The sequence below is a fragment of the Leuciscus leuciscus genome (genome assembly GCF_965113295.1).
Source record: "Leuciscus leuciscus genome assembly, contig: SUPER_11_unloc_3, whole genome shotgun sequence".
In the NCBI taxonomy this organism is placed as follows: Eukaryota; Metazoa; Chordata; class Actinopteri; order Cypriniformes; family Leuciscidae; genus Leuciscus; species Leuciscus leuciscus.
In genome coordinates, this window is record NW_028118544.1 from 32,130 (window position 1) to 47,126 (window position 14,997).

At 36.1% G+C, this 14,997-nt stretch overlaps 3 protein-coding genes and 1 long non-coding RNA gene across 4 annotated transcripts in view; all 4 read left to right on the top strand.

The window, feature by feature from the left end:
- Positions 1–14,997, top strand: part of LOC309510150 (uncharacterized protein) — a gene marked incomplete at its 5' end in the record, with an annotated part of 77,118 nt that overhangs the window by 14,453 nt on the left and 47,668 nt on the right. The gene's annotated exons all lie outside the window — the stretch shown is intronic.
- LOC309510176 lies at positions 4,330–9,333 on the top strand. The gene is made up of 3 exons (XR_014210239.1): positions 4,330–4,753; positions 5,031–5,171; positions 9,027–9,333. It is a non-coding gene; the product is annotated as an uncharacterized lncRNA (long non-coding RNA).
- Positions 10,939–14,997, top strand: part of LOC309510160 (uncharacterized protein) — a 169,527-nt gene continuing 165,468 nt past the window's right edge. The window contains exons 1-2 of the mRNA XM_082191230.1: positions 10,939–10,963; positions 10,994–11,066. The gene's annotated coding sequence lies outside the window, so the exon portion shown is untranslated. The remainder of the gene's footprint in view (positions 10,964–10,993; positions 11,067–14,997) is intronic.
- LOC309510152 (NACHT, LRR and PYD domains-containing protein 12-like) overlaps positions 11,060–14,997 on the top strand; it is a gene marked incomplete at its 3' end in the record, with an annotated part of 757,492 nt that continues 753,554 nt past the window's right edge. The window contains exons 1-4 of the mRNA XM_082191218.1: positions 11,060–11,362; positions 11,551–11,664; positions 12,657–12,764; positions 12,943–14,736. Of these exons, the coding sequence (XP_082047344.1) occupies positions 11,229–11,362; positions 11,551–11,664; positions 12,657–12,764; positions 12,943–14,736 (2,150 nt within the window). The 5' untranslated portion in view covers positions 11,060–11,228. The remainder of the gene's footprint in view (positions 11,363–11,550; positions 11,665–12,656; positions 12,765–12,942; positions 14,737–14,997) is intronic.

Sequence of the window (14,997 nt, forward strand, 5' to 3'; positions counted from 1 at the left end):
AGCCCACCCACACCCCTTAAATAACCTATAATTTAACTCACTTTTATATTTATATAACTATTTATATTTATCGAAATATAATAATAATAATATCTGTTATTATTACAATTATTATTAATAACATGAACAAAATACATGAATTAGATTAAATTGTCATTGTTAACATTTATTCATTTTATTTATTTACTATTTATAATATTTAAATAATAATAATAATAATAACAATTTATATATATATATATAGTTATTTTTGGAGACTGATTAGAACTACCGTACTTGACCAATTGGAGACAAGTTATGGGACACTATGGAACGTCCATTTTATATCAATTTTCTGTTAACTGCCAATCTTTCCCCTATTAATTGTATTCCTAAAAGGGCAATCTTCTCCAGTAGCACATCACGTGACAGTATCTTATGGTATATTTTGGTTTCAGAGGGCGGACTCGGAGCACATACATATTCATGAGTTTCCAGGGCATGCATGTGGAACTGATAATTTTAGTTCATGCTTTTTTTTATTTTTTTATTTTTTTTATTTTATTTTTTATTGCAGAGAAGGTAACATACAGAAAATAACACAAAAATAAATAAATACATAAAATAAAATAAAATAAAAACAGAAAAAGGATATCTCACATTCAATTTTAACGAATAAAGATATTACAAAATATCAGGGGTATTAAAAAGTGTATCATAGCATTTTAAATATTTCACAGACTTTTTGTTTTTTAACAGTCTTATAGAAGAAATATAAAAATCAAAGTCAGAGCAAAACAAATTTAACATAGGAGATGAATTAAGAAATTTTTGTTTATGTATGTGAAATTTTGCTAATAAAATAAAAAGGTTAACAATAAATTCCAGATCCTTATTGCTTTTGTTTTCATAATACAAGGTAACATCCTTTAAGGTAAAGCAGTAATTAATATTCATCAGATTAAATATGAATTCTGCCAAATCAGTCCAAAACTTGTTCACGACATTACAGTAAAAAAATAAGTGAGTCAGTATCTCTTTCTCATTATTACAAAAACAACACATATCATCAATATCAGAGAATCTTGATATTAAAGATTTAGAAGGATAAATGGTATGCAGAATTTTGAAGTGTATTTCTTTAATTTTATTATTAATACAGTATTTGAAAGGATTTAACCAAGCTCTTCTCCAATCAATATTTTCAATCTTAGAGTTCCAGAAAAATTTCCCTCTAGGAGATATTTTGTTTTGTTTTTGGAAAATATTACAAATATGCTTGTTATTGCATTTTTTCTCAATTAACTCAACACCTTCTAAAATTAAATTTGGGTTTGTCACAGATAAGGAATTGTAACAAATATGACATTTGATAAGTTGACGAAGTGTTACAGGAATAGCTTTATTAACTAAATTAAATTCCCTAAACAGTACGGGAAAATTGTAAGTTGACATGAATTGTTCGTAAGTTAAGAGATTCCCAGAGCTGTCAAACAGTTTTATAAGATGATTAATGCCTCTGTTGAACCAATTTGTTAAAAACAAAGATTTATTTGAAACAGTTATATTTCCATTATTCCAATTGAAAGAGGTGTGAGGAGAGAAATTGTGACAGTAGCAAATTTTCCAAGCGAGAAGAGCTTGCTTTTAGTTCATGCTGCTTGAGTTTCAGCAGGTGTAATGATGTAATGGATTATTTCAAAAAAGGTAAATATGACAGTTTCAGTTTATAATGTTTTAATTCGTTTGCAATGTTTTGTGGTCCCTGACTTAATGCAGGCATTTACTTCGTGTAATGTTAGGATAAAGCACAGAAAACTTCAACTAGTCGTATACATTCATTTCATTTCGTTGTGCTTTTCCTTTGTACCTTACCATGCTTTATAACCAGCAGGTCTGGCGCAGAGAATGTGGGGAGAAGTTCCACTCTCAGTAAACTTCCGGCTTCTGAACTGGTTGCAGTTCCACTCTGGTTCCATATGAGGGCGCTCACAGGACGAGTGCAGAATGAATGGAGGTCTATGGAGCTATAGCCATCAAAATCCACTTTTCTCAGGATATAATTTTTTGTCTAGTAATTTGAATGTTGTATTCGAAAGGAGATGCAAAGAAATTACACATTGCTGGGTGTTAGATTTTTTAGAATCACTTATTTGCTTTAAAAAGTATTTTAAAATGTCAATGACGTCATACACATCGTACGACCAGAGATACTGCTTTACGGCAATCCTTCAGTCACTTTGGTGCTTTCGCACTTTCTTTTCTCTCGAGGCATCGACAACACAGCTGACACAGGAAAACACACAACACAGCTGACACAGGTAAACACACAACACAGCTGACACAGGTAAACACACAACACAGCTGTCACAGGTAAACACACAACACAGCTGACACAGGTAAACACACAACACAGCTGACACAGGTAAACACACAACACAGCTGACACAGGTAAACACACAACACAGCTGTCACAGGTAAACACACAACACAGCTGACACAGGTAAACACACAACACAGCTGACACAGGTAAACACACAACACAGCTGTCACAGGTAAACACACAACACAGCTGACACAGGAAAACACACAACACAGCTGACACAGGTAAACACACAACACAGCTGACACAGGAAAACACACAACACAGCTGACACAGGTAAACACACAACACAGCTGACACAGGTAAACACACAACACAGCTGACACAGGTAAACACACAACACAGCTGTCACAGGTAAACACACAACACAGCTGACACAGGTAAACACACAACACAGCTGACACAGGTAAACACACAACACAGCTGACACAGGTAAACACACAACACAGCTGACACAGGAAAACACACAACACAGCTGACACAGGTAAACACACAACACAGCTGACACAGGTAAACACACAACACAGCTGTCACAGGTAAACACACAACACAGCTGACACAGGTAAACACAGAACACAGCTGACATAGGTAAACACACAACACAGCTGACACAGGTAAACACACAACACAGCTGTCACAGGTAAACACACAACACAGCTGTCACAGGTAAACACACAACACAGCTGTCACAGGTAAACACACAACACAGCTGTCACAGGTAAACACACAACACAGCTGTCACAGGTAAACACACAACACAGCTGTCACAGGTAAACACACAACACAGCTGTCACAGGTAAACACACAACACAGCTGACACAGGTAAACACACAACACAGCTGACACAGGTAAACACACAACACAGCTGACACAGGTAAACACACAACACAGCTGTCACAGGTAAACACACAACACAGCTGTCACAGGTAAACACACAACACAGCTGACACAGGTAAACACACATCACAGCTGACACAGGTAAACACACAACACAGCTGACACAGGTTAATACACGTGCTAGAAGAGTTTTTGTTGTGTTTGATTCTGGTCCCGCTTCGGATGCCACGATGCCATCAAGCGGTATCTCTGGTCGTAATCAGTCCTTCACTGACCAATCAGCGTTCATTAGCAGAATGCTAGCGTGTTATGGGCAACAACAACTCAACCTGTAAGAAATCGAAAGGACATAAGTACTCGTTCATTCAACTTTCGACCTATAACCCATGTTGAACTTGCAAAACAATCAAATCTGAGATTTCTCAACAGCAATCGGGTGAAAGAGACAAATTTAGGCATCTAGCTCCATAGACTCCCATTCATTTTGCACTCATGGGCGATCGCCCCCAGTGGAACTCTGGTGGAACTACAACCAAAATTCGGTACAATAGGACTTAATAGGGAGTGGCCAGGCTGGCAGGTTCTCCGTAGACGGGCTCTGTCTGGCGCAAAATGTGGCATCGGCACTTCCGGTGGCATCTCCAGCTGCCAGGGATTTTCTCAGGCAGCTGCGCTGTTTGCACCTGCCGCTGACGAGTTATGATTCACTATAAAAAGTATATTTTTACTACAAAAAGTGCATTTGAAAAACAAAACAAACGTTCAATAAACATTCAATTCAATTAAATCGTCCAATTACGTCTCCATATCAACTGCATACAACTAAAACAAACCATTACAGCTCACCAAAAAGCCAACAAAACGTGTGGAACCAATGTTTTCTGAAATCAGCCTTATGTAAATTTGGATAGTGGCTCTTAAAGGGGAAATGCACAATAAATAATAAAGTGGCATAGCTATATATAGCCTAGACATTTTTTTCCAAGCGCCACCTACTGACAGAAAGTGAATTTACGTTTTCATTCAGTCCGTCTGCTGTTTTTGTTTTGTGCAGGTGTCTTCTAGCATAATTTCACAAAACAAAAGTCAGACCATTTTGTTTTTGCTTTAAATCTTGAAATTATACAATCTAATTTAAATTTAAAAAAATAATTATCATGCTACATGTGTGTAGCCTCTTTGTTTGCATCATGATTACATTTCAAATGGCTGGAGACAGATGTTATAGAGCAAATAAACAACAAATACATTTGCTTAAAGGAAAAAAGGTCAGCTATTGGAATTGGCCAATTTGCTTGAAAAAATTGGAATCCGCAATAGAAAATCATAATCGGGCCACCCTTATAAAAAATATTAAATAAAACATTATTAACAGTCTTTTCACAGTTTTATTTTTCTAGTTTTATTAATTTGTAGTTTGTATGGTTAATATTAATGTAGGTTTATTGTCAGGCTCTGGTTGAGCTCAGCTTGGGAGCTCAAGTTGAGATTTCTTACCTCAAGGCGACTCTCAGGCCCGACGGACTGGCCAAATCCAGCTATTGAGCTGTGGAGGTACACAACATCATGCATCATGTTACCTTATTATTCCCTAATTGATCTGTCTTCATCTTCCTACTCTTGTAAGTGTACCAAGTGGATGTACGTTTCTGAACTTTTTATACTGTACATTCATTGGTACATTTCAAATATTGGTCACACTTTAGAATAAGACCCTATTAGTTAATGTCAATGCATACATATGAATCTTTGTTACAGAAAATAAAATACAACAGTTCCACAACGAGGCAAGGCAGCGAATGATCCATCTGTTGTATTCTTCATTTCACAGGAAACGAAGGACACTTTTGGAGGCTGCATGTGAAGGAGGCTTAGAATTGGATCAGCCTTCGTCGTGCCACGGTGACTCAATCGGATGCAGCCTCTGAATTGGGAAGCAGCAATGGATCCTTCACGAATTACACTTTTAAACGCAAGTACTGGGTTTCAGCTTACTCAAATATCTAATGATATGAATATTAAAGTCCGGCCTTCGAAGGATGCAGCCTTTGAATTGGGACGCAGCCCCAGAGTCGGGGTCGACTCCAGCACAGGAATCTACTCTCATACTGACTCTGTTTCTGTGTCCGAAATCTATCACTTGTTTACTGATTCTCTAATCCCTATATAGTGCATGGCAGTTGAGTGCCTATGAAAGTTAGATAAGCAAGGAGTGAAAGAAATGAAGCGAGGAATGCGGACACTGACGTATTACACCTTGTCAAAGTGCTGTCGCAGAAACTTTGCCACATACATTTATCCTACATGTAGCTTACTTTAAAAATAGATAAAAGTCATATTGGCTTTAGTTTGTAATTATACATTCCTCCGTGCCAGCTTTAGTTTAACTGATGTTATATTAATGAATGAGGGAGTGTATGTGGTTTTAACTGTAGTCGGAGTCTACTCCAAAAAACCTGTATTGAACAGCCCTAGTTCTACGCACATGTCCGGGAAACTCATGAATATTAATATGAGCTCTGCCCACTGAAACAGAACATTTCAGAAATAAAAATCTCATAACACCAGTCGACGTTATTTTCCATGTCGGTTCACAGTTTAAAGCTGCAGTCCGTAACTTTTTGGGGTTAAAAATTATCCAAAATAATTTTTTGAGCAAGTACATAACCAGCCAGTGTTCAAAACTGCTTGCCTTAGCTCGATTCAAAACGGTAAGCTTGTAATAATGTTTTTAATCCCAGTGGCACTGGTGGATTTCTGCGGGAAATTCAAGCACGTCTTTGCGTCATTACGTCACATCTGTACACATGAAGAAGAGTCTCGGCTATATTGCGTGAGGATGTTGGAGGTGGAGATTTATAGCCTTTTCTCACAGCACTTGATATAATTAAACTTATCCGTTTGATGGCGGATCCAGAAAGGTTCAAACGACAAACGACAAACGGTAACTGGAGATTCACCCGTTGTAAAATGGACTTCGGACTTCGGAGTGGCTACAGAAAAAAAGAGACTGCACCCGGCCCATGCGAAAACAAGGATAAATATCGGAAGGGCATTAAATGTAGTCACGCAATGCTGATGTTGTTAACATTAACAATTTGAGAACAAAGTATAATTTGCACGGTTTGGCGTGATATGATAAGCGATCGTTAGATTTTATCAGCGCGATTTACTGCAATGCTTTTTTCCCCTTAGTTGGTCAGAACAAAACTGGATGTTACTTTCTTGTTCAGATACATTTTTCGAAACTGAAATTTCTTATGTTGGTCATACTTCCAAAAAGTAGTATCTGGGATTCCGAATGACAGTATACACACCGGCGGCGACTGACAGCCACATATTCTCCTCAAAACATTGGATTCATCAGCGCTGTGCCGTGCCGAGGCAAAACCCACGTAAAGTTGATCATTCTGCGAATAACTGCAATTGCAGATTTCGAACAGAGATGGCGACAAAGAGGAAAAACTACGGACTGCAGCTTTAACTGTAATGTTAATATTTAAATAGGTGTTTCTGTCAGTTCACAGTTACGATAACTTTAGCAAGTGTGTTTCTGTATGTTCACAGTTTAGCTATAATGTTAGCATTTCGTTAGTGTTTCTGGCTCTCTGACATTAGAGAATGTGCTAAATAGTTCTTATAAAGGTCATAAAGCTCTTATTAATTTCCTGAATATAACAGTTACATGATTATACAAAATAATAAAATATAGGTAATTTATTTAATTTTTTTTACATTTTCCCTTGATATTAACGCCTCACACTCCATTCCAGTAGGTGTCAGGATATGCACCATTAGCTGGTTTACCAACAAAGAAGTGTTTCAGGCGGTTAAAGGGATGGTTCGGAGTAAAATCAACCTAGGGTCCTTTACACCATGACCTCGAGCCAAACACCCCCCAGAAGCTTTTTTTCCCTTGGTTGAACATTATTAAAGTTAGAGCTTATTTAGAGAAATCAGCCGGATGGCGTAGTGCAAGCGCTAATGGATCCTATGATGTATCTCGTAAATTACCCCACTAATAATGCTCAGAATTGTACCAAACTTATACAGTAGTTATAAACTTATACAACATACACTCCAAATAAAAATAAATATGTGAACTAATGATTTTAAGTAAAGACTACTAATGTAAACTTGATTTGTCTACTGCATCCACTTAATGTGTTATGCTTGATCTCTTTAGTTTCACCTTGTGTAAAAACCTAAATGGTTTAAGGCATTCTTATGCATTGCTTTCTGCCAGGACTTTTACGTGCTTTTCCCAAACCACTGAAGTGACGTCGACGTCCGGGTTAGCAGTAGCATGACCCCTTCTCAGGGGGTGTTTGGCTCGAGATCATGGTGCAAAGGACCCTAGGTTGATTTTACTCCGAACCATCCCTTTAACAGTAGCATGTTGCTTTTAGTGAATGCTAGTTTGTCACTGATATGTTTTTTGTAAAAATTCATAATTTTGTTTCTTATGTTTATTTGTTCCATTTATAGTAATATCCTAACGAACTTTTAAGTAAATTAAGAGCAAATGTTCATTTTTAGGTGAACTATCCCTTTTTCCATTTATAATGGAACCTGATAAGTTTCTGTCTCTCCATTGAGAAAGTCAATTTAACCAAAACTTTAAAGATCCAAAACGGTCTTAAAGGCGTCGTAAAATTAATCGAGCTGTTTAATCCAAATCACTTTATATGATGAACAGATTTACTTCTATATCTAAAGAAAAAAAACGACACACATTCATAGAGCACATCACGTATGTAACACAGAAAACATGCGTGAGGAATGAGAACCAATGGGGTTTGTTCTGGTGTGTGATGCATGAACAAGCTTCTGTGTTTACCATGAATGATGTGCTTTAACCTATTAACTGTCACCCCCCCCCCCCCCCCCTTTTTTTTTTTGAGTAGACACGAAAATGCACATTTTGAACTTAAATGGTTGTGATTAAAGAATGCTTTGGAGTATAGACGTACAATTGGTCTTGTTTTAAAGAAGACATTTGGCAGATTTTTGTAGAAGTTAAATAAATTAAGAAAGTGAAACAGAAAAAAAGTTATAGAAGTTTGAGTTTATGGAAATGTACAATGTAAAAAAGAAAATGTATTCATATTTTATATAAAATATATATTTTTAAAACCTGGGCGACTCTAAAACTGCAAAAATCTGAACAAGTTGTTTTTCAAAATTTAGGTTGATATCTCAAAAAATGAGCTTTCAGTAAGATGTTGTTTGGGCACAGAACCACATTTTTTTACTAGGTGACAACCTGACTCCCTTTCTGCCCATATAAGGGCGCCTCCATTTCCATATGTGGTTTGAGTGATCTGAACCATTATTTCCACAATTTTAATACAATTTATGAAGTAGACATTCTATTCAGAAGTAATATGGGAAGTTTCTACCATTCTTTCATGATTTTTCATATTCATTGCTATTTCAAAATAAAGGTCTGAACACACCTTAGGAATATGAAAATATTCTTGTTGCAAATTGATAAATTACGGCTCCTCTGTAATTTATTTTGAAAATCAGTCACCAAATATGAAAACTAGAGATTGTAAACTTTCAAATGATATATAGTTTGTCAAGATTAGTTTAGGTTTAGTATAGGATATTACTGTTTTAAATATGTAATGGCTTTGGGCCCACGATCATTGTGATGACGGAATTGTTATTTTTGGGTAGACTATCTCTTTAATATACTCCAGCAGTCATAACCAGTTCACACATTCCCTCATGTGTTTGATTGTCTCATGACTAGACTCTATTGCTTAACATTATTGATGGTTATTTAATGAGAAATGTCATGATTGTGCTCTTATGTTAGGACTCTAATGACGATGACTCATTCTGCCATCTGGACATTAGAATCCTCCTCATTGAGCATGAAGGTGTTGTGCTCTCGTCTTCTCTCCGTCTCAATCAAGCGTCATTGAACATCATCATTGAGGAAGAAGTTATGATGGACAGCATTGAAACCGTGCTAAAAGCTATGTGCATTCTGATTGGACTTGCAAGCAGTTTCAATTCTTATTTTTACTTGTCTTTTGGTTGACAAGTTTATTACATTGAAGTGTTAAATGTTTTTTTGTTTTGTTTTTGTCGTCAACAATTAATAAAAAAAAAACATTGGAACATTGAAATGAATGGTTTAATTTTCTTCCCTCTCAATTTATGTGACAGAATGTATTTATTACAATAAATCTCAAAATAGTATAAGATATTACATAAATATAACATTTGTGTAACATAAAATAGTTATTTTATACAACGTACACTCCAAATAAAAATAAATATGTGAACTAATGATTTTAAGTAAAGACTACTAATGTAAACTTGATTTGTCTACTGCATCCACTTAATGTGTTATGCTTGATCTCTAGTTTCACTTTGTGTAAAAACTTAAATGGTTTAAGACAACAGGTTTCCATGCAATTTTCTAGTAAAGTCAAGTAATTCGGGTTAAGAGTGGGATATAGATGCATGCATCTGACTTGACTTTGTCCATTGTTGTAATCAGAAATAGGAAGAAACCAAACATGGCACACAATGCTTTTTTAAACAAACAAACAAAAAATTATTTTGGCTAAAGACAATTTCAAAAGAAAGTATGTAATAAAGCATCAGTTGTACATAAAAAAGTATAATGATTAAATTACACTTAATTTTACACTATTGGTTCTTTTCGGTCTCTATCCTCTGTGAGTTCATGGAGTTATGGAGTGTTTGAGAATAGGTTTGTTAAATACATGGACAGACGATAGGTTTAGAATACTTAGAGATAATGAATTATGTTTTCCTTCGAGAAACCTATAGAAATAGAAAATATTATAATGAATGGGATGTGGTGGGAGAACAATTTGCTTTTAGTCATGGAACAAACACCAGTGCCAGTTTTATTTTATTTGTTGAAGAAATATAAAAAGGTCTTTAAATGTATTGATAACAGAGTTTGGGGTAAACATGTAGGTCCTATTTGAAACTATACACACACAAAAAAAATTGTGTATAGAAGAAGACTGGAGCTAAACAAGAAGGATCCTTCCTCATGGTCAATGTTGTGAGGTCTATATAGTCAAGTCAAGTATATTTGTATAGCGCTTTTCACAATACAGATTGTATCAAAGCAGCTTCACAGTATTAAATTAAAATAATACAACAAAGTTTGTTTCAAGAGGAATTTATTGATTGATAAAATTAAATTAAATATCCCCAAAATATCCCCAACTGAGCAAGCCAAAGGCAACATTATATAGTTAAGTTTATTTAGTGAATGTGAAGAAGAGGATGAATGTAGAAGTGGTTTAGAGTTGCCTATTAAATAAGAAGAAAGTAGTGCTAGATAGATTCTATTTAAGTGAGATGTGGAATAATAGGCTAATGAACGCTTAAATGTTTTATTACTGACTGATATAGACAGGGGACCTGATCTGCACTCCTGTCTCGCACACCCGCTTTCACTACACAGCGCACACCGCCCTCTACTGGCGAACACAGGTATGAATAATCTGCTGTGGCTCCTACAAATGCATTAATAATCCGTGTAATAAATATGTTTGTTTTGAGTTTGTCAGCACACAAAACTGACTGGAGTTATTAACTGTAAACCTTACTGGTGATTAAACTCAAGTCATTTGCCAATAAGGGCAACCATTAAAACACTAACTTACTAACCAACATTACAGTGACTTCAGAAGTTTAATCACGTGTCCCTTTCGTCACAGATAATAGCGAAAGTAAAAGAAAGCTGATGTTTCGCCATTTTAATAAAATAGTCGATTCCTTTCTTATGTGTAGCTAGCCTACTCGATGGAACAGATGGAGGAGTTTGTGAATCGGTTGGCTATTTAGATACATTTTGATAAAGGTTAGTCGCGTACTCGAGGTGACTTCCACATTAATATTTTCTCTGAAAGGAAATGAACGAGGTTTATTTTGTGTATCGTGTATATGATGATTTATCAAAATATCTCTATCTATTTCTCCAACTCTCGCGATCTAGTCAGATAAATTATAAAGATGTTTAACAATGTTTAATTACATTAGTTTTGTGTTTGTTTGTCATTTCCACCCAGAGTCAGTGGAGATCAGACTGTTACTGTTCCGCTTTATCATGGATGACAGACAAACATCCAGAGATGAAGATTTTTCTAAAGGATGCAGGTACTATGAATAAACACATTAATGAACCTTTTATATAATAAAAAAGATGTCTCCTGAAGAAAATAATGTGACATTCATTTTTTTTAATACATTATTTTAAAGGAAATTTCTTGAAAACAATGTCTAAACCCTCCTCAAGTGCTTTCCATTAAAACGTTTTGTTTTTACGTTTCGTTGTTCTGTTATAGTTCAGTTCAGCAGGAGAGATCAGAACCAGCGCCCAGCTGTGTGTCTTTGAGGAGTGATGGGTCTATGGATCATCCAATAAATTTTAAGAATGACAATACACAGGCTGATCTCAGGTAGCTATAACATTTTTATTAATACATGATTGGCATTTTTATATTATGGTGTTTTTGTATTTTGCGTTTATGATATTCATACTAGACATTGTTGTCTTCACCTGATGCGAGAGAGACATATCTACAAAGTGTTACATTTTTTTCAGATATAGCATTTTATTGAATGAGATGCTTATATTATTTTAAACACCCAGCTTTTGTGTACATTTTAAATGGACTGTAGTCCTTTTTGTTGGTACCTGTGCGTTGTGGAACTCCAGGTAATGTGCAGCAGTGCTGCTGTGGAGGCCTTATATTCAGAGCTTAAATAATGCCCTATATATTCTGACCTCAAACCCATCATAACCTCCTCCATAATGAGTCCTCCAAAAATTACCAACAAATGGTATCAATGTAATACAATTAAACTTAATGAAATGAATCATGTTGTTGGTAGAAAACATTGTTTCTACTCAGATAATCACTGGGACCATATCATCTGCACATATTGCCAAATAGGCACAAGGTTTTGTTATCCGTTGAAGATCCTCCTTTATGCCTCTTATGACAGAGTCCACTATCTTTAAAGCATATTTTAAGGAAATGCGATGGTTTTAACTATTTTAGGACTCTGTTGATTCTTATGAAAAGAATAGTGAGGCCGATTTAGTTAAAAAACTTTTGTAATTGTAGTTTTTTGTTTTATTTCTCTTTTTATATTTTGCTACCGGTACTTTTATTCTCACCATTAAAATATCTCTGACAACTGGCATGAAGTTAAATTATAAGCAATCAATAAACAATGTATTATTTTAATTTAATATGTACAATATTTAATACAACATACTGTCAAACTTATAGTTTTTGTTTTTAGTATTATTACAGTTGTGCCCTTTAGGAGTTGATTTATTAATGTGCATTTACTTATTAACTGTTAGAATTATTCAGGTGATGTAAAACAAATCCACCAATATCACAGTGTCTGATTCTTGATTCTCTTCATGATGTTTCAGTTCAATCCCACCACAAAGATCAGCAGTAACAAAACCCGTCTGTAAGAAGAATGACCAATCTATGAATCAACTACAGGACTTTAATGAAAGCAGGGATGCTGGTGTCAGGTAAAGTGTGGAATTTTTGATTGAGATCAAAATTAAAGCACATTAATAATTAACACATTTCATAAATATTATATGTTCTTGGTCATGAAAGAGAGAATAAATAAGACATTTTACTCTATATATTTATCTCTATATTTAACTTATGTAATACATGTAACATGGAATTTGAATTTTGCAGCCATGAAGTCCTCAACACATTTAGATCAAATCTGATGAAGAAGTTTAAGCGTCTGAATGAGGGAACAGCAAAGCAGGGAAACCCAACACTCCTGAATGAGATCTACACAGAGCTCTACATCACAGAGAGTGACAGTGGAGAGATCTGTAATGAACATGAGGTGAGACAGATTGAGACACAATCCAGGAGAGCAGCAACAGAGGACAAACCCATCAAATGCAATGACATCTTTAAACCTTTACCTGGACAAAACAAACCCATCACAACTGTGCTGACAAAGGGAGTCGCTGGCATTGGAAAAACAGTCTCTGTGCAGAAGTTCATCCTAGACTGGGCTGAAGGCAAAGTGAATCAGGACGTCCAGCTCATATTTCCACTACCTTTCAGAGAGATCAATTTGATGAAGGGCAAAACGTTCAGTCTTTCAGATCTTCTTCGTGTGTTTTTCCCTGAAACAAAAGAAATGGAAATATCCAGTGACAAATATAAAGTGTTGTTCATCTTTGATGGTCTGGATGAGTGTCGTCTTCCCTTACATTTTCAAAGGAATGAGACTCTACGAGATGTAAACAAAAAGAAATCAGTGGACGTACTGCTGACGAACCTCATTGCGGGGAATCTGCTTCCCTCTGCTCTGATCTGGATCACCTCTAGACCAGCAGCAGCCGATCTCGTCCCCTCTGAGTGTGTCCATCGAGTGACAGAGGTACGAGGCTTCAATGAGCCACAGAAGGAGGAATACTTCAGGAAGAGAATCAGTGATCAGAGTCTGGCCAATACAATCATCTCACACCTGAAGTCATCAAGGAGCCTCTACATCATGTGCCACATCCCAGTGTTCTGCTGGATCTCAGCCACTGTTCTAGAGAAGATGTTGAGTGAAGCAGAGAGTGGAGAGATTCCCAAGACTCTCACTCAAATGTACACACACTTCCTGATCCTTCAGTCCAACATAAAACATGAGAAGGACTATAAGAAGAACCTGACAGATGAAGACATGATCCTCAAACTGGGGAAAGTGGCTTTTCAGCAGCTTGTGAAAGGCAATGTGATCTTCTATGAGAAAGACCTGAGAGAGTGTGGCATTGATGTGACAGAAGCATCAGTGTACTCAGGATTGTGCACTCAGATCTTCAGAGAGGAGTCTGGCCTGTATCAGGCGAAAGTCTTCTGCTTTGTTCATCTGAGTGTTCAGGAACATCTAGCAGCTTTATATGTGCACCTCTGCTTCACAAACAACAACAGGAATGTATTTGACCCAGTCTCTGAACCAGATTTGTTGTTTGTATTAAAGGACTGGTTTCAACTTATGTTTAAACATGTTTCATTTTCTGAGCTCCATGAGAGAGCCGTGAATGAGGCTCTACAGAGTAAAAATGGACATCTGGACCTTTTCCTGCGCTTCCTTCTGGGTTTGTCAGTGAAGTCTCATCAGATTCTCCTTCAGGGACTAATGACACTGAGAAGAAGGAGTTCTGACAGCAATGAGAAAACAGTTGAGTACATCAAGGAGAAGATCAGGACCATTGACTCTCCAGAGAAATCCATCAATCTGTTCCACTGTCTGAATGAACTGGGTGACCAGTCACTAGTGGAGGAAATACAACAGTATCTGAAATCTGGAACAATAAGTGAAGCCAGACTCTCTTCATCTCAGTGGTCAGCTGTAGTTTTTGTGTTGTTGACATCAGAGAAGAGTCTGGAGAAGTTTGATATTAATACATTTGTTGGAGAAAACAATAAAGCTGAAAAACTGAAGGTTCTTCAGAAGCTGCTGCCCGTGATTAAAGTTCAGTAAGTATCAGTGAAAACTATCACTTTACTGTTAAAACAAAAGAAAATCAAAAGATCATAAATCTAAGAAACATACGAACATTTATTGTATCAGTAATAGGAGCAATATGGCAGCATACTTGTTTTTATTGTTTTTCTGATTTTTTAAAATTTGAATTTATCTATTTTATTGATGGGAATAATGACGGGGAGATGTGATTGGGAAACAAAACAAGCTGACTCAAACTTGTGTTAAAGCACCTGACAGCCAATGTCTTCAAC